This window comes from Rhinolophus hipposideros, assembly GCF_964194185.1.
Source record: "Rhinolophus hipposideros genome assembly, chromosome: 17".
NCBI classification, from domain to species: Eukaryota; Metazoa; Chordata; class Mammalia; order Chiroptera; family Rhinolophidae; genus Rhinolophus; species Rhinolophus hipposideros.
The window spans coordinates 57,044,011-57,066,821 of record NC_138063.1 but is presented as its reverse complement, the minus strand read 5'-3'; the positions used below and the strand labels follow the sequence as shown (position 1 = coordinate 57,066,821).

The following is a 22,811-nucleotide window of genomic DNA, read 5'->3' as shown; positions in this document are numbered from 1 at the left end:
GAGAGGCTAAGGTGCAAACTTAGGCTGGCTGCTGCTAGTGCTGGGCTTGGGGCTGCTTAGCAAGAGGTACGGGGCATGTTGAAGCCAGATGCTGCTTGTTTAGGGTTTGTGAACCTTTGAGAGATTTTAGGAAAGACTGCAGTATGAGGCAAAATGGGCCATTTGCATGGAGAAGCCACTGGAAGTGGCTTGGGCAGCCCCCAAGTGGGTGGTGCAGGGTCTCAGGGAATAATCAGGGTGGGTGAGCAGTGTTAGCCAGTTTGATGGAGACTCAGATATGGCGCCTGCCTGCGTGTGCACGCTGGGTTGCAGGTGGGTTCAACAAAGGAATAGCAGCTTCTGCCAGCACTTCTGTCTGGGAAACAGCTGCCCCTGTAGTTCTCGCCCTGAAACCAGACATCATCATTCCTCCCAGTATGTCCCTGGTGTGTTTTGAGCAGCTGCCCGAGCACTGAAACTCAGAGCATGTGAGTCCATCAGTGATTACGTCCATGCATGGGACCTTTAAGAGGAACGTCTGGCACTCCAGCAGCCCTCATCTCACTCAGCCACAATCTCTGGTGATTTTCACAGCCAGAAGTTATGGAGACTTGTCTCCCTGGCACTGGAACCATCGGCTGGAGAGCCTGGTGTGGGGCTGGGATCCCTTGCTCCTCCGGGAGACTTCTGTAGCTGAGGTACCCTCCCGATTTTTTACCGCCACATGTGGATGCCCCCTCCTACCATTCTCAAGGTGCCTTATTCTGCACATCCTTAGTTGTAGGACTTCTGTTCAGCTAGACTTCAGGCAATTCTCATTGATGGTTGTTCTGTAGTTCAGTTGTAATTTTGATGTGGTCATGGGAGGAGGCAAGCACAGCATTTACCTACTCTGTCATCTTGACTAGAAGCCCAGAAATAACTCTTCTTAATTGTTGTCACCACCAGAATAAAATTTAATTTGCCACCCAAAGTTTCCTGATCCCTTCCACCTTGGTCCTGCTGGGCATAGGGTGTACCCCAACAAAAGCCACTGGAGAGGCCCAAGGAAACTAAGGGCTCCCATAGCAGAAGTACAGAAGAAGGCTGCACTGCAGGCATCATCCTGCTCTCCTGACATTCCCCTGGCCTGAGACCCCACTCCCTCGGCAGTCACCCAGATGCTGACCCCATCCTACTAGGTTGGCACTCCTTTCAGAGGTGGTGAAAGGTGACGCCTCAAACAGGGGGATATGGGCCCCCCCGCCCTCAGAGGACAGAGTCTAGTGATGGTGGCTGCACAAGGTGACTGCTGAATCAATGCCCAGATGGGCAGCTCATCATGACCAAAGTGGCCCTGTGCACCTTTCCCCACCAGGTTCCCGTGCATGCACACTTGTGGCAGCCTGGTGTCACCCAGCCATGGGGTACACAGGAAGATCTGCACCCGCCTGAAGAGCCTGTGCCAGGCCCAAGGGCCTCAGGGTGCACGGGGACAGTGTCCCTCCCACAGGGCCTACGGTCACTGTAGGCTCTCTTGACTCAAGCCCGAGGTCTTTCTCTGAGGCCTGATCTGGGGAGGGGTCCAGGCCAGGAGAGGACTCTGCACTTGAGGAGAAGGAAGCAGCCCCCTCCAGCCTCTAGGGCCACTGGAGCTATTAAGAAGCTGGGATGGATTTACTGGCGTTCCCTGGGGGCTTTTCTGGGAAAGTGATTAATTTGTTGGCTGGAACATATTCACTTTGGCAGCTGGTATGAACTGTAGGGCTCCTAACAATCACTTGGGAGCTTGTTTAAAATAATGCAGATTCCATGGCCCCTATTTGGGGTAGAGCCCTGTGCTCCACATTCCACAGGATTCTGATGCACCTCCAGATTCCGGCATATGGGCACTGGCACATCCGCACAGCACTGTCATCAAGACTTCTGGGGGCCCTCTGACGGGGTGTAGCGAAGGCCCTGAAGCAATTCTCTCCTCTGAACAACAGCACAGAACATCTCGCCAGAGCCTCTGGCATCCGATAAACATGGATTTTAGTGATCCTGAGCTCCTGGTGGCTGCAGGATGACACTAACACACCAGGGCTGTTAACACGAAAGGCCAGGCCCTGAATTCTGGCCCTGCCATTTCTGGACCCACAACCTCAGTCATGTGTACTCAGGCAGGTTAGCAGTTTGGGTCTCAGATCCCTCATTATAAAAATGGGGTAAGAGTGCCTCCCTGTCCCAGGCAGGGTCAGTGCACCCTGAGAGGAGAAGAGGCCCATCCTTCCCTGTGGTGTTTATCCCGCTTCTCAAATGCAGACAACACCAGGGGACTGCAAGTTGGTATGGGACTTCAATCCCTTTCTACTTGGAGCAGACTACTGAGAAGCAGAGTTCTGAGAGCTCTGAAGGGGAATATCTGCGGGGGTGGGGAGAGGGCATGGGGTTGGGGCCATTAAGAAAAGATACAAGGTATGACAATTAAGTGCGCAAACTCATTCTAGAAAAAGTGCTACATACCTCACTGCTCAATATCACTGTGGTCACCTTCGAAGTGCTCCCCTTGGGAAGCTATGCACCAATGCCAGCGCCTAGTCCACCCTTCAAAGCAATTTTGGAACTCTTTCTGAATGGCCATCAGAGCTCTTGTCGTATTATATTTGATGTCCTGAATGTCATCCAAATGTCTTCCTTTCAATATTTCCTTTATCTTTGGGTAAAGAAAGAAGTCATTGGGGGCCAGAGCAGGTGAGTACAATATAGTTATTTGTTGACTGGCTAAAAACTCCCTCACAGACAGTGCCGTGTGAGCTGGTGCATTATCGTGATGTAAGAACCATGAATTGTTGGCAAAAAGTTCAGGTCGTCTAACTTTTTCACGCAGCCTTTTCAGCACTTCCAAATAGCAAACTTGGTTAAGTGTTTATCCAGTTGGTACAAATTCATAATGAGCAATCTCTCTGACATCAAAAATGTTTAGCAACATTGCTGCAACAAGGTCTTAACTGTTCGATCTTAACTTAACTGTTCGACCTCATAAATGCTCTGAGGGATTCTGGCCAGAGGAAAGGGTCCCTAGGCTGACAGAGCTTGAGGTCAAAGTTCACCTGCTCCTCCAGGGACTGTACAACCTGAGTCGGCCATAAGGGCCCCACAGTGAGGCGCACGTGTTCCTGTGACCAGTCCTTCTAACAGGGTCCAAACAATAAGCAGGCCTCCACCTACCAGCCTAACCCACCAACACCAGAGGGAGGCAGACAAGGCTGGGGGCCAGCTCTGAAGAACCAGGCCAACTCAATAAGCAGGTCCGAGGGTCCATGAGCTGGGTCCAGAATGAAAATGAAAGGCACATCTAGATTTTTCACTTCTATATGCAAAACCCCAATGAAACTAGTTTAAGCAAAAAGGGCAATTACTACCCCTAGTGACTGGGAAATCCCAGGGTTGACTTCAAGAGGGATCCAGAGCCTTGACTTCTCCCTGGGAAGGGAGGACAGAGGGTTTGTGGTCCCACAGGGACAAGGCCACACAAGGCCTTGGGTGCAGAGTGTAGGTTGTTTCCCCTGTGCCCTGCTCCATGGAGACCTGCCCCATGTAGCAAGGATGGAGACTTCCTGAGGACAAGACAGCCTGGTCTGGCAGATGAGACTGATCGGCACCAGTAGGGGTGCAGTGGGATGGGAAATCCTCATTCTAGACACATCAAGTTGTGGGGCTTTGGGGGGCAGGAACAGGCGGGAGGAGGTGCACTTTGAGTTGATTTCTGTTTTGCTTCCAAAGGAAATGGAGCTGGGGACTGCAGAGGGAAAGCATGGACAGAGGCTTGCTTCCTCAGCCCTTACACCAGCCCTGTGAGCTCTGGATGGTCACCTCGTACAGAGGAGAGGACTGTGGCTCAGAAAGAGGACTTACTGGCCAAGTTTCATGCAACAAGGGAGAAGCACGATGAGGATTTAACTCAGGTTCCTCTGCTTAAAAGCCTATGTCTTTCCATTGTACCCGACCACCTCCCAGAAGATGGAACGGATGCTAGCCAAAAAGTACCGGTCTTCAAGGATGGAAAGGCAAGCAGAGAGAACCAAGCGCCTCTCAGTGCCTGCACCTGAGAATACCAAGAGAACTTGAGGTCCAGACCACTGAGCTGCTCTCAGTGAGCTTTACAGAATCCTTGAGAATGAGGAACACTGGAATACTGGGAAGGAATAGTCTTCCATTTCATGGTTTTCAAAAGGGTGCATTCCCTAAAATGTAGGCAGAGCCCAGATAAGCTTCTAGAACGGAATAGTGAAGAGGCTGGTTTCAAAGTGCTTAGAAAAGAAAATGGTGAACAGTAGGAACAGGTGAGCCCACTGGAAACATGTCATTGCACACTCTCTCCTCTTCTCTGTAACAGGTATCCTGGCTAGGAGACCAGGGACATGCAATGGCCTGCCAGCCCGAGACTCTACCTTCATGGTCCAACCTGGTAGAAAAGGATGAACAAACGTGGGCTGGGTGTACTAGAAAGTATGTTAGAAACTGGTTGTATCACTGGGCAAAGCAGAGGTCAGCTTTGAAGGTCTCTATTAGCGTTCTGTCTTCAGCCTTGTGCAACTTAATGTTTTTGTCAATGATTTCATTGAAAAGGAGAAGTTACAATTAGGAAGTTTATAGAAGATGCAGTTGGGAAAGACAGTGAATATGCTGATTGACAGAATCTACACATCCAAATAATCAGTCTGTAGGCCGGGATTAATCTATCCAAAATGAAGTTTATTGGAGATAAACGCAAGGTCCTGAGTCCGCGCCCAAACAGCACTTAGCGGCTGTGCGTGGAGGTGAGTTTGCAGAAGATTCGCGGCGGGTCCCACTAAGAAGACGGTGCACAAGCAGCTAACACAGGGCTGCAGCCCAGTCAGCGCGCTGCCAGCCGCGCCCAGTCTCCAGACACGGGAGGCGACGCTGCACTGCATTCTGCTGCTCAGCCCGCTCTGGCTCCCAGAGCCTGCTGCTCGCAGGGAACACGGGGAGAGGAGGCAGACACTGGAAGCCTGGTATGTGCCTCCTCTTGGGTGGTTTCAGCAATTGGGTATTAGTCCTGGAAGGATAAAGCTTCAGGAGAAGGAAAGGGTGAAGTTCCCTTCAAATATCACAAAAGTTCCCTTCAAATATCTGTCTGGCTGGCGTGTAGAGGCATCTTTACTGTACTCTAGAAAGTCCCAAGGGCAGAGCTCAGAAGTTCCCAAGAGAAGCCTGAGCTCCATTGGAGAGTGCTTCTCATAGTCAGGGCTGTGCAGAGATGGAATGGACAGCTTGGTGAGGAAGGACCCTGCCTGCATCTGGGATTGGATTAGATGACACCAAGGGCCTGGGCTCTGTAGTTTCAGGGATGCCACCAGGTAGAGTGACTCAAACCTTCATATTATTTGTGAATGTGTGTGTGTGTGTGTATGTGAATGTGTGTGTGTGTGTGTGTGTGTGTGTGTGTGTAGGGGGAGCAATAATGGGACTGATAGCCTAGTGTAGATACCCTCAACTTCCCACAGAGACTGGACTTCATGGGGAAAAAGAATAGAATTGTGGATCTTGACTCTCTTGGATATCACTATACCAGGAACAAAAACCTTTTCCTTTACAATAAAACCAGCAGCCAACAGCCACAAGATTCTCTCAGGGTCCACTCTGGCCTGGATCTACAGCCTTGGGGTGGGCATGAGCCAAGCGCCAAGAGTCCCATGAGGCCTACCCATACAACGCACACCATTTTGTGGAAGGTGAAGCCTTCAGGGCAGGCCCTCCTACTGGTACATGTGGACAGACAGCTCTTTGACAGCGGGGGTAGAGACCCCAACCATTCAGACCCTGCATCATTCCTACCATGGACTTTCTTCCTATGATCTGGAGACTGTCAGGATCTTGAAACATAACCGTCTGAGATACCTGCCTCCACTAAACTTCAAGGTCTGTTGAAATGAATATGCTTTTACAGAGCTCTACCTGGTCCTGGAAGAATTGGCTACCAGCACACAGTATCTGGCCTTTACCTTGGCTTGCAGTCTTTTGGTCAACAGAGCCCAGAGCCCTTGTCAGTTTCAGAGGGATGAGTAGTGTGGTCAACCATGATCAGATCTGAGGGGACTTCTTTAGCTCTGCCACCTTTTTACCACTTGATGATTTCCTCACCCCCTTGTCAGGAAGAGCGAGTGTGCAAATGTGTTCCTTCACACCATGTCACAGGATGGGCCCTTGGCCAGGCAGTGCTACCATGCCAGGGCCCATCACAAGTTAGACAGAAAGGTCCTGCCTCTAACCAGGCTGCTCCTTCCCACAGCAGAAATAACTGTGAAGAAACCTAAGCAAAGCTTTCTCTTAGGAAGCGGGACAGGGGAGGCAACTGAACTTGGAAAAACAAATCTAATGATGATGGTGCTAAGCAGTAACCTCTTTACTGATATAACAAAAAATTCTTCTACTGGAAAGTATTTAGTCCCCAGAAGCTGATCTAAACGTAACAAAAGTGGCACAAAAGAAAAGAGCCCCAGCTGGGCCTTGGGGACACTGGCTTTATTCCCAAAGCGAGTCTGTTAAAAGAGCTTGGAATGAAATGCCAGTTTCATCTTGTTGAGGGGATGGGATTAACAAATTGCCATCTCTAAGCCCAGAGTCATGGATACCTGAGCAGTAAGAAAGCACTGGGTGGAGGCTAGCTGCCCTTGAGGCTGCCCTTCCCCTGGAGCCTACAGCTACCCTCATCAGAAACCCAGTTGGGGACAGCCATCAGCCCAGGGACATTGGTTCCAGGCACTTCAAACGCAACAGACCATTGCTGAGTGCACTGCCCTACCAGCAGACGGGGAGCCCCTCATCTGCCCGAGGCATTGGGAGTTCATATTCATCCCACCCTCAGTTGGGAGCCTCCCTGCCTCCCCACTCCTTACCTACACACCCACCCACCCCCCTGCCAGTGGATAGGGCTTCCCCACCTGGCACCCAACTGCCCAGTAATTGACAGAGCCCATGCCCGGGTATCTGCATGGCCCCTTCTCATCACTCAGTTCTGCTCCAGTGTCAGAGACAGTCCCTCCATCTAGAAGTCCCAGTAATACTCAATATATTATCCTGTTTTACCTTCCTCACAGCATGCTGTCTAATCACCTTATTTTCGCTGCTGACCACTTGTCTGTCTCTCTGCCCTGAGCACAGGAGCCCTCTCTGCCTGGCTCCCGCTGCACTCTGGTATGTGCCTGCACAGAGGCCCTCAGAATGTAGCTGCTGGATGGTGGGTCCTCCAGCCTTGCAGGTCCGCAGCAGGTCCTAAACAGGTGTCCTGCCTCCCACCCAACACCGTTACCATTTCACCTCCCAAATGTCACCAGGTATCTTTCTAACACACAAATCTGGTCACATCAATTTTCTGCTTAAAAGCTTTTCTATGGCTTGCCATTGCTTGTAGGATGAATTCCAAATTCTTTCATATGCATACAAGGCCCTTTGCAACCAGGACCAGCCTACGCATTCAGCCCCATCCGAGCCCCATCCCTATTCTCTCAGATATCTGCTTCTCCCCCAGTGCAGGTGCCCTATTTTCCTCTAACACTCCACAAAGAAAGGCCTCACCCCGAGTCTCTGCACACAGTGACCCCGATAGCAGAGCCAGCCCGGACCCAGCACAAGGGTGAATTCATCTTTGAAGCCCCAGTGCACTCAGGCAGAGCTAATCACCTCTGCTCGCGGAGTGCTTTATTCCTACACTGCTGTAGCAATTGCCACATGTTATGGTGGGTTTCCATTCATTGAATATGAACTGGGTGTTGGGGATAAAAAGATGAGTAAAACAAGGTTCCTGCCCACAAAAAGGCTTTGGCCTAGTACAATGTGATGCTTGAACACAGAGTGCCAAATGGTACTACAAGTGGCACTCCAGGGGTCCCCTAGGATCCCCAGGTTCTGAGGGGCACAAAGAAGGCACTTCGGGTGGGCAGCGAGATACACTTGAGACAAGACCAGAGGGAGAGGTTGTCCTGGGAGGTGGGCAGGTTGTAAGCAGGGCAGCCTGGAGTGTGTCTACTCTCCAGTGGAGGCAAAGCCCATGTCTTATCCATCGTGCACGTGTGGTGTCTGGTACTGGCCTCAGGAGAGGTTCCAGATCACCGTCATTTGATTCTCTCTTTAAAGAGAACTGGTTATAAAAGATATTAAGGGCAATTAAGGTTATGTACAAATACAACAAGGCACTCCCTGACTCCCCTCGGATGGATGATGGCCCATGGTGCCAGAGCAGGTGCTTTGGGAATGAGTCACTAAAAGGACGACCTCCCTGCCCTAAGCAGCGGCCAAGAGCAAACCCCCAGGAAACGTGCTATGAGGAACCTGGTGGCCAGCTGCCTGCCAGCCAGGGGAAGCTGAGACAGAAGGCCGGTCTTGAGGCAGAGGAAGTAGCCCTTTTGTTTGTGATGAGATGGGGAAGAGGGCTGGCATATAACACACATTCCGAGTACAGAGTAACACTTACTTTTCCTTAAACATCTCCAGAGGTAGATAGCTTCCTTCCCTCAATTACCAAATTATAATCCCTCATTGCAAGTCAGGAAGTCCTTCTCTAGATCTAACTTACATTTTCAAGCTGCAATGCAAGGCTCTAGTCCTACTACCAGGCAGATTTCTCAGAGGAATACAGTTACGTGCTCTGGCCAACTCTGTCCCTCCCAGAAGGCATTTACCTTCTCAACCCTTCAGCCCACCAATCTCTCTACTGCGTGCCTGCACAGCACCACCGGAAGCACCAGGCACCCAGCACTTGATTTATGATGACACATACAGAATACAGAACAGAAAACCACTGGCTAATTCCTAAGTTTCCTTTGCTCAACTATGTTTCAACTTCATTGCAGATGGAAGCTTTGAGTATATCTGCAAGCAAAAATCTACATTGCCTGCCTCAGGGTTCATCACTCCGGGCCTTCCTACTACTATGTAAAATGGCACATCAGCCCACACCTGGCCAGCAGCACCAGCAGGATCCTGTGTGAGTGGTCTAGGCCCGAACAAAAGCAGGTGACAGGGCAGAGGTGTGGGGAGGGTGGTGCTGGAAGGAAAAGATCCCACCTGTCCCCAGACCTCCAGCCTCTAGGAGCTGGGCTTCTGACCCAAGAACCTCAAAATGTCCGTTCTGGCTTCACGAAGAATCACAGCTTCTCTGTGCCTCATGTGTTCACATGTCACATCAGATTTCTTCTGAACACGAGAGCCATAGCTAGGACACTTAAAAACCCCAGGTTTAGTCTAACATTCTCAGTCTTTGATGAAAGAGAAGTTCAAGGAAACGGCACCAGGGCAAGTTAGAGGCCAAGTCTCGACCAGAAAGCAATACACCCTCACACATGTGCACACACACACACGGTCATATGTACATGCCCTTACACATACTCACACATGTATATGCACACAGACATATACAACCCTCTCAAACCCATGTGTGTACATTCACACACACCTATACACATGCACACGGACATGCACGCACTCACACATGCATACCCTCCCACACTTACATTCACATGCACACACTCACATGCATTTTCATGTACTCACCCATCTATGTGTGCACACCCACAGTCACACAATACTCACACTCATGCACCCAGAAACACAGTTCCAGGACCAGCTCTTACCACTGTGTGAACACTGTCAGCGTGGGGATCTGTTTCCCAACTTTACTATGAAATCCCCTCCCCAAAATCATCCTCATTCCTTCTGTTATAATTGTCTTTATACTCATTAATTTTTAATTACACAAGCTACACATATGAATATATTCTTTACAAAATCAGAAACATATCAGATAAAACTACAGTCCCCTTTGACCCTTTTTATAATCCTGAATGCCCTGGCACTGCCCAGAGGTAACTACTGGGTTCTGTTTGGAGCGTGTTCTTTCAGGCTTTCTTCTATGTGTCCACATAGAGCACACGTGCCTCCTCCGGAACACGCAGCAGTCAGCGCATGTGTGTCCAGTTTACACACAACTTGCATTTTCATTCCTTAAGATGTCTCAGGCATCTCCCCATGCCAGCACACAGAGCTCCAGCTCACTGTTTTTAATTGCAGTTTGCTATTCCAGAGTCAGATGGATTGTGCTTATCCACTGCCCTATTCACAGGTAGCGAGGCTGTTTCCAATTTCTCACACTTGGAACCAGGGCCACAATGCCTCCTTGTTTGTGGTGCTTGTGCACACAGGAAGGGTCTCTCTAGGGCACATCCCCAAAAGGAGAGCTGTGGGTTCCTGGGGTCTCCCCTTCCCTCATGACTCCGAATTCAGACAGTTATTGAATCACTCTACATACCTAGGACTATACCCTCTTTTGGTTACTGCATTCTAATTTCTTTGTGACCAGAATGTGAGTTTATATATAATAATGCCTATTGTTTACTGAGTGCTTCTTATGTGCTTAACAAATTGTCTCCTGGTGCACTCAAAATAAGCTTCTGAAGCAGGGGAAGTGTGTCTCAGAGAAGTCAGTCATCTGACATAGGCTAGACAGCAGCAGCTCGTCTGGGATCTGCATTCACCTGTTTAACCTCAAAGTCTCCCCATATGGGGCCCTGTGCTCATTGCAGAAGCCTCCATACAGAAGATGCTTAAATAGTCAACTATTTGTTTTTCAGCCCCACCCCAAATGTCCATACAATGGCATCAACTCATCGGCTTGTCCAACGCACACTCGCTGGGCATCTATCTTGGCTAAGTCCTGAGCTGGACAGTGGGGACGCAGAGGAAAAATAAGATACTGGATTGACCTCTGGATAAGACAAACAGTAAGCAGAAAAGATGCTTACGTTGGATTTTGGAAAGTGAGCATACTCTGTAAGGAAAAAAGAGAGAGGGCATTCTAGACAGAATATAGGATGTGTGAAGATAAACAACTCGGCAAATTCTGCATTCTGAAATCAGGAACCAAGTACCGTCTCATATATGAAAACTATCTTTGGAACTCACTGGATCCAGGGATGGCAAATAGGTTTCACCTTGGATGCCAACTCTGACACATTGATACCTGCTGCTAGAATGCTGCACTGAGGAGTCCTGAGGCCATGTCCAGGTTCAGCGGGAGACTGCTGGGAGCCACTGGTGATGTCTACCAGTGGCACAGAATGAGGGCACAGGCAAGAAGCCAATCGTCTCCTCTCCCAGACAAAGGCACTGAGGCTCTCTACTGGCAGCCCGCACTCATTCAGCCACAGGGCTTTGGCCTTAGGGAGTGCTGTCATGCCATATTTTCCGTATGGACTTCCTACTCCCATATGCTACACAAACACTATCTCTGTTGATCCACTCTCTCTCCAGGCATCCCTGTCTCTCTTGCTACAAAAGTGGCAGAACTCTGCCAGCATTGGTATGGAAGTAAATGCTTACAAAGGGCCCTGCCATTTGGACACATACACACACACTCACACACACACACACACACACACACACACACACACGCAAACGCACTTGTGGGCTGAAGTGTAAGGAAATACAGTGGTACCTCGGTTTTCGAATGTTTCTGTTGATGAACATTTTGGTTTATGAACACTGTAAACCCGGAAGTAAATGCTTTGGTTTTCGAACAAGACTCAGAAGTTGAATGTCACACAGCTTCTGCTGAGTGCCAGATCCTGAGGCCTAGCTGTCGGCTGTTTTTGAACATTTCAGAACTCGTGGATTACATTTGAAAACCGAGGTGACACTGTAGTACAGTTTCGGGAAAGTCAATCAGCCAATCAGCAAGCAGCTAAAATTCCTGAAAGAGGGTAAGCACCCCGATGCAGTAGGAAAGAGCAAGTTTAGGCAGACTTGGTTCAAATCCCACTCTGCTACCACCAGGCTGCGTCCCTGGACACTTCTGTGGATTTTCGCATTTAGTCTTCATAAGAACATGACAGAAATAGGCACCATCATTATTGCTGTTTTATATAGTAGGAAACTAAGCCTGAGAGGTTCCACATCTGCAAAGTGGGACAACAATGGCATCTGCCACATGAGCTTTTTGGGACCAGGAGATCGTGGGTACTGTGTATGTGCCTAGCATAACAGCTGCATTGGTAATGGAAACAACAGATTTTTTTTTTTAAAGAAATGTATTAACTGAATTTTGATTTGTTAAATGAATTATTAAATGATATTTGATTTGCTAACATCTCAAAGAGCCACATGCACCAGTTTAAACCACATACTTTGGTAAATTTCTGAATAGAAAATGCTCCTTTTAAAAGGCAAGGTAAAATAGAGACGTGAGAGATAGAAATATCTTTTTAAATCAGACTAATTTGAATGTTATGTGGATTAAAGAATGTTTAAATTGTCACCTTATCGGGGGTTCAAATAAACGAGCAGTGTTTTAATCAATCTGTCATTAGCTCAATAAATAGGTGCAAATTAGGGAAGCTCAAGGCCCTGAGAATAATTTATTCTTTTGGGTGGGGCCCAACCCTCCCCACTGTTTATTTAAAAAGCCTCACTTGCAAGGAGGGTGAAACAGAGCAGCAGCTCAGGTCTCCCATGTTCCAGGTGGCCGTGTGCACATTAACCAGACCCTTCAGATCAAAGTCCTTGGAACACAATGATTCAGTATCAGGAAACTGTTAGTATCTTTCTTCCTTCAACTCAATTGTTGTAACCTATTTGAGGGCTGGCGCTCCTGCTCCGGGAGAGGACCGTACACATTTCCTGACGGGGCGAAGCCAAGAATGAAGCCCACGGGAAGAGGACTGAAGGTTGTCGTAACAAACAGATGTGACACAATAATTGCAGGACGCTCCCTGGGGTCTTAAATTCTTCTGTTAAAAACTCTGAACAATTCTACCTCCTTTGCTGTTGCGAGGTAGAGGGGTGTGTATGTGGGTGTGCACCTGCATATATACTTTGGCTATTCATTTCTACCCCAGTAAACGAGCAGTGTTTTAATCAATCTGCTTCCCAAATAAGAGTCCCCAAACTGTGACTGTGGGTCAACACTCCTCTTCAGTCGTGAGTTCTCCATCGAGAGAACTCAGGCAGGCATCCTCTGAAGCCCTGCATATATGCTGGGCTTAGCAGGCCTCAGGAAAGCTTGGTGGGCCCCCCAAAAGTTAGGAGAGTCGCCCATGCCATTGGTGTCTAATGCTGCTAATGCAACCAGCGTTTGATTGACTCTGCTTTAGTACTTAGTGTTTCTTCTACCTGGCATGGTCATATCCTGCTTTGCAAATCATTCCTCAAAAGCTAAGTCAGTACTTTTGCTCCCAGCTACAGTGGAGTAGCTTGTGGAAGAACTATGCTCTCTTCTGAAAAACATTTTTTAAAAGTTGGAATAAAAAATTTTGTTTGAAGGCATCTAAGGACCAAGACAAAGTAGGACTTGAGGGCCAAGGTTATGAAAAGAATGGAACTGTCGAGGTGAACATTCATTCCCAGAAGCACTTAACCTCTTAGAGTTTTTGCCAGTTTTTGGTGCAGGAAGAAAGGCTGAGAGTAGGGAAAATAGCTTTAGTTAAAAGGCAGAAAAACCAGCAGAACTTTTGGCAATCTCATAGGACTGTAGGAAGACAACATTCCTTTGGAGCTTGAGGCTGCCAAGGCAGCTAGGGGTTCAGGGATCGGGATTCTGGAGAGAAGGGAACTAAAAACTAGTGAGCCAAGCTTACACTCCTCTTTTAAAGTATTTGTCAGATTCTTGAGATACTCAACGCAAGAGGCTAAGAGCTAAGTAAAAAGCCACCGAAAGGGAGAGTACTATTTTCAGAAGTCTCAGAGAGTTGAGGAAGCAAAAGTAGGGGTTTAGAACTCACCAAGAAAGAAGAACCCTGGAAAGTTATACCCTAAGAACAGGAGTAAATCAGAAGTAGCCTGAGCTTTACCAAAACTGCAAGCAAGCCTCCATTTAGCTCATTCCCTCATGGGTTCAAGGCTATCTACCTACCTTCACTCAGGAGTTCGAGCACCTCTGGGGACGATAGTATACTCCAGAGCCACTGTACTTTATCTGTACAACGTGTGACATTTGACTAAGAATTACCAGGCACACAAAGAAACTGGACAAAGAGAAAAAACATAGGCAACAGAAACAGACCTTCAGATGACTTCAAAATAACTATAATTAATATGTTAAAGAAAATAGATGGCAAAAACCAGAATCTCACCAGAGACTGGGAATAATAATAATATAAAAAAAGGGCAAATGGAACTTCTAGAATTGAAAAAATGCAATAATTGAAATTCAGAATTCAATTAAGTAGGTTTAAGACAGACTTGACACATTAAAAAGAGGATTAGTAAAATGAATAAACAATAGAAAAAACTCAGGCTATTCCCTGAAGATGGAAAAAAAAAGTGATGAAAAACAGAAATAAAAGGCATAGAGATATGTGAGATACAGTAATACATGTAACTGAAATTCCAGAGAAGAGCAAAGATAAAATAGGTCAGAGTTTTATTTGAACAGATAACGGCTGAGAAATTTCTAAACCTAACAAAAGAACACCAAACCCCAAGACATGAACCCCATGCAAGAAAAAAAAAAACATGGAAATTTTACACCTAGGCAAACCATAGTCAAACTGCTACAAAAAATAAAATAAAATAAAAAAGAGAGAGAAAATCTGAAAATCAGAGGAAAAAAGAAATTACTACAAAGGAATACTAATAATACAGTGGTACCTTGGGTTTTTTTAATTTTTTTATTTTTTTTTATTTTTTTACAAAAGCAGTTTTAAGAGGGAAATTTATATCATTACAGGCCTATCTCAAGAAACAAGAAAAATCCCAAATAAATAACCTCATGTTACACCTTAAAGAACTAGAAAAACAAGAACAAGTGAAACCCAAGGTCAGCAGAACAAAGGAAATAACAAAAATCAGAGCAGAACTAAATGAAATAGAGAACAAAAAGACAATAGAACAAATTAATGTGACAAAGAGCTGGTTCTTTGAAAAGATTAACAAAATTGACAAACCCTTGGCTAGACTCACTAAGATAAAAAGAGAGAAGACACTTATTAACAAAATCAGAAATGAAAAAGGGGAAGTTATCACTGACACCACAGAAATACAAAGGATCATGCAAGAATACTATGAAGGACTATATGCCACCAAATTCAATAACCTAGACGAAATGGACAAGTTCTTAGAAACATATAGCCTTCCAAGGCTGAACCATGAAGAACTGGAAAATCTTAACAGACCAATCACCAGTAAAGATATTGAATCAGTCATCCAAAACCTTACCGAAAGCAAAAGTCCGGGACCAGATGGCTTCACTAGTGAATTCTACCAAACCTTCAAAGAGGATCTAATACCAATCCTGCTCAAACTCTTCCAAAAAATTGAAGAAGAGTCAGTACTCCCTAACTCATTTTATGAGGCCAAGATTACCCTGATACCAAAACCTGGTAATGACAACACAAAAAAAGAAAACTACAGACCAATATCTTTGATGAATACTGATGCAAAAATCCTAAACAAAATTCTAGCAAATTGGTACCTTGGTTTTTTAACGTAATCCATTCCGGAAGACTGTTAGAGTTCTGAAACGTTTGAAAACCGAGGCATGGTTTCCCCGTAGAAAGTAATGCAAAATAGATTAATCTGTTCCAGACCTTTAAAATCAACCCCTAAAACTGCAAGTTTAGCATGAATTTTACTATCTAATGATACCATAGATCCATAAAATTTATGGTGTTCATAAACCAGAATATTCGTCAACGGAGACGCTCGAAAACCAAGGTACCACTGTATCAACAGCTGACTTCTCTAGGGAAAAACAGATATCAAATGAGAATGTAGTTACCTTCAAAAAGCCAAAAGAAGGGATTGCTATATTCTTCAAAATAAAGATGTTTTCAGACAATTAAAAATATAATTTATAACCAGCAAAGTTGCACTGAAATACTAAATGAGTTCTTTAGTCAGAAGGAAAGTGATCTCAGAAAGAAACCATAAATCCATCAATCAGTAATGATACAGAAAATTTGAATATGTCATGACCACCTTAACCTAATTGACAAGCACAGAATACTATACCCATTGACAGAATACATATTCTTTTTAAGGGCACATGGAAGATTTATCCAAACTGGGTCAGAAAGCAAGTTTCAAAGTTTTTTAGAGGATTTGGAGTACCTCTAATCACAGAATTAAACTAGAAATAAATTATTAAAAAGGTAACTAGAAAATTGCCAAATGTTTGGAAATTAGATAATACATTTTAAAATAACCTATAAGTCAAAGAAGAAATCAGAATGAAATTAGAAAATTTTTGAACCAAATTGTAATGTATCAAAACTTGTAGGGTGTAGCTAAAGCTGTGTTTATAGTGAAACTAACACTTTAAATGCATATATTAGGTAAGAAAGAAAGCTGAAATGATATCTCAGTGTTCTTAGAATACAAGTAAAATCTGTAACATAGCTACAAATTTCTGCTTGGTCTGGCTTCTGTGAACTTCTAGTTTCATCCTCATCTCTCTTCTCATTCATTCCTCTCCAGCTACACTGGCCTTTCAATTTCTTGAATATGGTAAATTACTTCCTGCCCAGGCTAATTCTTCTGTTTGAAATGTTCTTTCACCTTCCTTCCTGTGGCCAACTTTTCATCTTGCAGAAGTCAGTTTAAATGTCATTTGCTTGGAGAAGCCTTCACAACTTCCAAATCTGAGTTAGGGGTTTTAGACGGGCTTTTAAATTCAAACTTGGTCCGTCTTTCACAGCTCATTACTGTAATTTGTCATTGTTTGGGCAATTGCCTTTTTTGCAATGAATTTAAAAATATTATTTGTCATTCCCCAAATATTGTAATGTAAGCTCCTTGCTGGTAGGAACTGAAGCTATCTTGTTATCATTATATCACCAGCACATAGCATGGTGCCTGGCAACTAGTAGGCATTCTATACACGTGTGTTAAATGAATAAATGTATGAATACACAGACATCTAATTAACCATGTAAGTAACCGTTCAGTTTGCTTAAAACTGTTAAAAGATGCTCACTGTCTTGGAAGAGAACGCCAATATTACTGCTATCAGCAGCTGGCATTTATTTACGTGGCATTTATGATGCAATTTATAATCATTTGCTAATCCAAGAAATTTCCCAATCAAGCATTCTGCCCGTGCCACCCCCAACATTTAAGTACAATAATTTCTAACTCTACACTGCTTCCTGTTTACTACGTTTAGGAAAAGACAAAAATTATTTTTTTAGTATACACAATTTATTTATTATATTTGTTCTATGCTATGCCAAGCTAAGTGCTGTAAAAGTCATTCAAGTAACTGCCATTATTAGTAACAGACACACTATACCAATGACAATGTTGGCATCATAGGTCTACTTTCTATGTGGTATCTCACGCAAAGCTTTAAAGGGGTTATTCCTCTGTTTTGTATTATAGATGAGGAAATCAGAGAGGTGAAGTGACTTGACCAAGGGCATAGCCCACCTTATGTTCAGAGGTGGCCTTCAAGGGATAGAGAAGATGTAAAGACAAATAATGAAGAACAGTGACTCCTAAGCAGTCTCAGCTAAGCCTGACCCCGGCTTGACAGGTAACCACGTTTGACCATGGACACCTCTCTAGCCTCAGTTCTTCATCTGTGAAATGTAACCAACAACAGTAGATGAGAGCATATAGTTGAAGTACCTGCAGAGCATTTAGTAACATGCTTAGTAAATCATTATCAAGGGATTTTGCAAACAAGTCTTAACTTCACTCAGAATAAAAATATACTCATATGCCATTTCCCCTTTGCCTTCAGAGGATATAAGGATGAGAAAGGGTATGACAGTAAAGTCAAATTCATTAAGCCAGAGGACCAGGAGGCCAGGAGTCCCCGTTGTCAGGATGGTGGGCCACAAGGCAGGTGACAAAATGCCATGCTCACAGACAGTAAAGTTTCCTGGCTTCTCCCCACAGCTTCTACCACTCAGCAGGTGGTGCCACGATCCAGGTGAAGGGGGAGAGGGCTGTGGATCTGGCATGGCTGCCCCACAGACACTCCAGGGGGTGGGCCACGGTGAGGGGCCACAACCTGATTTTGTCCTTTCCCACGGTCACATTACTAGGATGGTTGTTACCCACCCACCACTGGGATGTGATTGCTTCCCACCCCCTTTCTCTTACTGATTGTGTTTCTGAGTATTTCTCAGCTGGTGGGCCCTCCTTTGTAAGGAGGAGAGTCTGCATGTGGGGCAGCACACACACCCTACAAGGGCAGCTGGGACATCCCATACCTCAGGGTCCACATAGCTCATGGAGCTCACTCATACCCAGGCCCTGTGGGAACCCAAAGGGCAGGTATGAGACCCCTCCTCATCTCTGTCCGCCTGCTGGAAAGTTCTTTCTCCAAGTCTCCTACTATTGCTCCAGGACTTGAACTCTAACTCTCAAGATAATTGTTTTCTTGTCCCCAAACCAACTCGTTAGTCAGTTCTACCACAATTCAGGTGTCCCATGTAATGAGCCTGTAATTTATGTCATGTCTGTCCCTGCCCCTCCTGGCTCTTCACACAGTTTTCATCAGCAGCTATATTCACAAGCAGAGTGTCCCCTCCTAGCCACCCAAACCTCCTGCTTCCTTCTTGTGGTGCCAGACCCAAACCCTCACCACTCTGCACTGTGACTGGTTTGCCTGAGAGTCAGCCCAACTGACCCTTGGGAGGGAGAGGCCCGTGAGGGAGAAAAAGGGAGTTGGTCGGAGCCCCCGGTTACTTTATGTAGGTCCACCAGGCCCACAGAGACCATCTTCAAGCAAAGGACCCAGAGCACAGGCCTGGCTCTCCCTTCCCCACAGGAACCCCTCAGACCTTCCAGTGACCTGTACCCTGAACTGCATCTGTATTGGACACACAGCATGTACTTCCTGTCCTTGATATCCTGGCTCTGAGGCCTCCCCTGACAGTGCAGGAGCACGACAGATGGAGGACAGAATGCTGAGCTCAGCACTATGCAACTGAGTGAACCATCAATGTCCCTGAGCCCCAGTCATTCTGGGAATAAAGCGGGGGCCCCAATGAGTATCATCATGCAAGAGCTTGTGGCACAGGGCCAGGCACGTGGGGGTGCCCACAGAGAACAGACCCCTCTGAAAACCACCTCTGCAAACGGGAGGCCAATAGCATCCCTCCTTGACTTCTCTGAGGGACTGACAACTAGCACCTGGCCCGGCAGGACACCTATCCTGAAACAACCCTGCCTGTCTGCAGCAGCCCCACTCCTACTTGCAAGGTTGCTAGCGGAGAAGTAGTGCTAATGTGGCCAATTACAAATGACCAATGGCTGCTTCAGATCCAGGTGAGAGAACTGAGTAACAGATGGTCCTCTGTATTATTAGAGAAATTTGAAATTAGGCAGGTGGTTGCAGGTTTCAATCCATGTGCGGGAATTTTTACAAATACAGGATAAGTCCACAAATAATAAACAAATTCTTACTTTATCGTGCTCTCCATTTTCGAAGCTGCCTCATGGAATTGCTGTGAAGACAGTTTATACATCTCAGCATTCTACAAAGAGAAAAAAAGAACCGGTTACAAACACTGAAGTTTCCCTCTGGTCCCCTCACGGGATGCCACTGCGTTAAAAATAGACAGATGCTAATTTCTTGGTCAGCATCAAAGCAAAGTAGTGACTGATCGACAGCTTGGGTCTAGCTTCCACCCTGGACCAAGTGCAGCTACAGAATCCTAGAGGAGAAAAGGATGGAAGCACACATGGATCTCCTAGTGCAGGAGCTGGCAACCCAGCACCCATGAGCAAAACCCAGCCTGCCACCTGGTTTTATAAATAAAGTTTTATTGGAATATGTCCATACTCAGGATTTGTATACGCATTGTCTATGGCTGCTTCTGTGCTGCAACGGCCAAGCTGAGTTGTTGCAATGGAGACTGTAAGGCCCACAGAGCCTAAGATGTCTATCGTCTTTAAAGAAAAAGTGTGTGGTGTCTGGATCTGGTGCAACCCTTATTTTATAGGTGGACTCTGCTGCCCAGAGAGATGAAGTGACTTGCCCAAGGTCACCCAGCAAGTGGCAGTGATCCTGAGCTGGGCATCTGCCCTGCTGCCTGCCAAGACCAAAACGCTTCTCGGCATGGCACCATCCATCCCGAGCCTTGCAAGGCAGTTCCAAAGGTATGCATTTCCGTCCTTCCTGCGGTTACCTAGTGAATGTGCAAGTACAAAGCCAGGCTGGTGTGGGGAACAGCCGGGCTTGCAACAAGGTAGAGCTGGCTGGAACCCCAAGGGCCAGCACAGGGTGGCTCTGGGTAAGTCACCCCACTTTTCTGTGCCTCAGAGGTGTGTTGCTGCACGCCACACAGGCCCAGAACCCAGGGCTCTCTACTTGTTTCCTGAAACCAACAGAACCACATCTGCTAGCTCTACCTGCCACCACACTCCAAGTAGCGTGCCATGAGGCTCACGACTGGGCAGATGACTTCTTACAGGAAGCATTCCCAAGAATAAAACCACCCAGAGGACAGCCCAACACAAAGCTGGCAGTCCGTCCTCCCCAGTGAGGGTAACAAGACAGCAGCAGATGCCATGCACACAGCCTTGCATGAGGGGAATGAATCCCTCCTTGGACAGACTGGAAAGGTTGACAGGAGCCCAGGTCACAGCCAGGTAGGGAAAACACCTTGCGCCATCACCTGTCTGCAGGGAAGGTAACCAAGGTGGGGCAGGAAGCAGCTTCCCTAGTGCCTACAGGACATCAAAGGTGGAGTCTGATCTTGGACCAAGCCCTTACCTTCATCTCTGTACGCGACCTCAGGGAGAAGCCAATGGGAGGTGAACATGGAAGGGTGTGCCTGACACAACACACCTGGGACAGGAAACATAGGTGCAGAAATTCTGCTCTGGGAGCTGCTACGGTAAGGCCATAGCCAGGCCTTCTACCCCCAGCTGCTGAGTGAGCCTGGGCAGGTCACCCTGCTTCTCCCTGGCTCATGTCCTCACCTCTGAACTGTCCTCAGAGTGATAGCTGACACCTGCGTCTGATGGCCATCAGGCGTGTGGCTGGGAAAGGAGAAGGCTCCTAACACACAACAGGCATGAAGTAAACAGGGGTTCTCCTCCCCTCACAGCCAGGCTGCTCTGGCTCCCGCAGGTATGCGCTCACTGCAGCTGCACAGTGTGTCTCTTGGAGCCGTCCGGGAGATCATGGTTTTGCCTCAACCAGTCTGACATTCAACAGACACTGACTGCCCTGGGCGAGGGAGTAGGAGAGACACCAGTCACATCAGGTTCTTCCCTCAGCTCTGAGCAGAAGCTCCTCTGTGCCACCCTAAGGGGGTTTCTGAGACTGTTTGTACCTCCCATTCATCGGCCCTGATAGAAGACTACACAGTCCAGAGACCCACATTTTAACTTTTGTTCTGGCACATGCCGGCTGTGTCCTTTGTGTCACTTACGTCCTTGAACCTTGTTTCCTAGCTGGAAGAGAGTACTCCCTCCCTCACAGGGTGGCTGAGTCAGTGCCCAGTAGTACCTGGCTCATGGTACACACCCTACCCACTGTGGCCACAGTCACTGCACATGGAACTTTCTGAAGCTAAGGTGCCTTACCTGAGCATCCCTGAATGACCTTGGTCTGTTCCCTTTCCCACAAGACAGCCTCACGGTGCAGGCCTTCTACTCTTTAGAGAAGTGTCAGGTCGCTGTCTTCCAGGCCCCACAACCCATCAATGTCCCTTTCCAAGGGAGTATCCCTGTCCCAATGAGCCCAGCGTGCTGTGGGCTGACGGGTAGCTCAGTGCCTTTGCTCTGAGCCTCTATCTCCAAGCACACAGCCTGGCTAGGGTGAACTCTGTAAGTGGTTGAGTTGACCATGAGCTCAGACAACATGTGGTCAGCTAGATTTGTCACAGGAAGTGCCCACAGGCCAAGAAGTGGTTGTGATTACTCCACTGCAGCTTCCTCTATTGTCTCGCAGAATGACTCAGAGGAAGTCCCCTTCCTGTCACAACCCACCCACTCTGCCATCTAATCTGCTCGAGCAGACCCCGGGACCAACTGGGTCCTGCAGAGTACCCCACCATTGTTCCCCTAGCACATGAAGGTCCTGGTCCAACCTTGGGAGTGCTGAGCTGGCTTCCCCGGGTCCAGCAAGCCTACCTGTGACTGCTGGAGCGCACCCAGGGCCCCCTGCAGGGCACTCCACACACTCCTGGACTATACCACCATCAAAAAACTTCTAGAAAGACTGGGGGTGACCAACATTTATATTGGGAATCCAGAGTACCAGGAGATTCCAAAATGAGTGTGCCTGCTTCCGGGCCTCACAGGGGTCGCAGACAACGCAATATCCCAATTACAATGGGACATTTGACCAGTTGTCCCAGGTGTTGTGGGGGGCAGAAAGGGCAGCCTGGCAGAGGCTGTCAGATTGGCTTCTTAGAAGCGGACCGAGGTCTAAAAATTTTTTTTACGTTGAACGATATTTTTGAAAAAGCAATACTTACACATGGTTTAAAAAGGCAAAAGCAGAAAGGACAGAAGATAGGTACTAGGGGATCAGTAAGCCTCTTGCCAGCCTGGACCCCAGCGCTCTCCCCTCCTCTGCTGTGCACTCCTAAGTGAGCTCACCTGTGCACCCACCCACTCTTTGTTTCTTCATTTACTTCTCAGAGGCCTCATCCATTTTACCTGCCGAATAGCACCCCATTGTAGGACTTGGCGTCCCACAGCTCATATTAGCAGTTCCCCACCACAGACATTAGGCTGCTACCCATCTTCCACAATTACAAACGATGCTGAAAGGCACATCATGACATATATGCCTTTGTGCTCAAGTAAGTGTATCTGAAGGTACATTCTAGAAGTCAAATTCTTGGGTCAAAGGGTACATCCACTTTAATAAACTGAGTCTTACAGGATGA

At 47.0% G+C, this 22,811-nt stretch overlaps 1 protein-coding gene across 3 annotated transcripts in view; it reads right to left on the bottom strand.

The window, feature by feature from the left end:
• Positions 1-22,811, bottom strand: part of PLXNA1 (plexin A1) — a 394,709-nt gene that overhangs the window by 102,795 nt on the left and 269,103 nt on the right. For all 3 annotated transcript variants that reach the window (XM_081078527.1, XM_081078529.1, XM_081078528.1), the window contains one exon: positions 19,369-19,439. In XM_081078527.1, the coding sequence (XP_080934653.1) occupies positions 19,369-19,439 (71 nt within the window). The remainder of the gene's footprint in view (positions 1-19,368; positions 19,440-22,811) is intronic.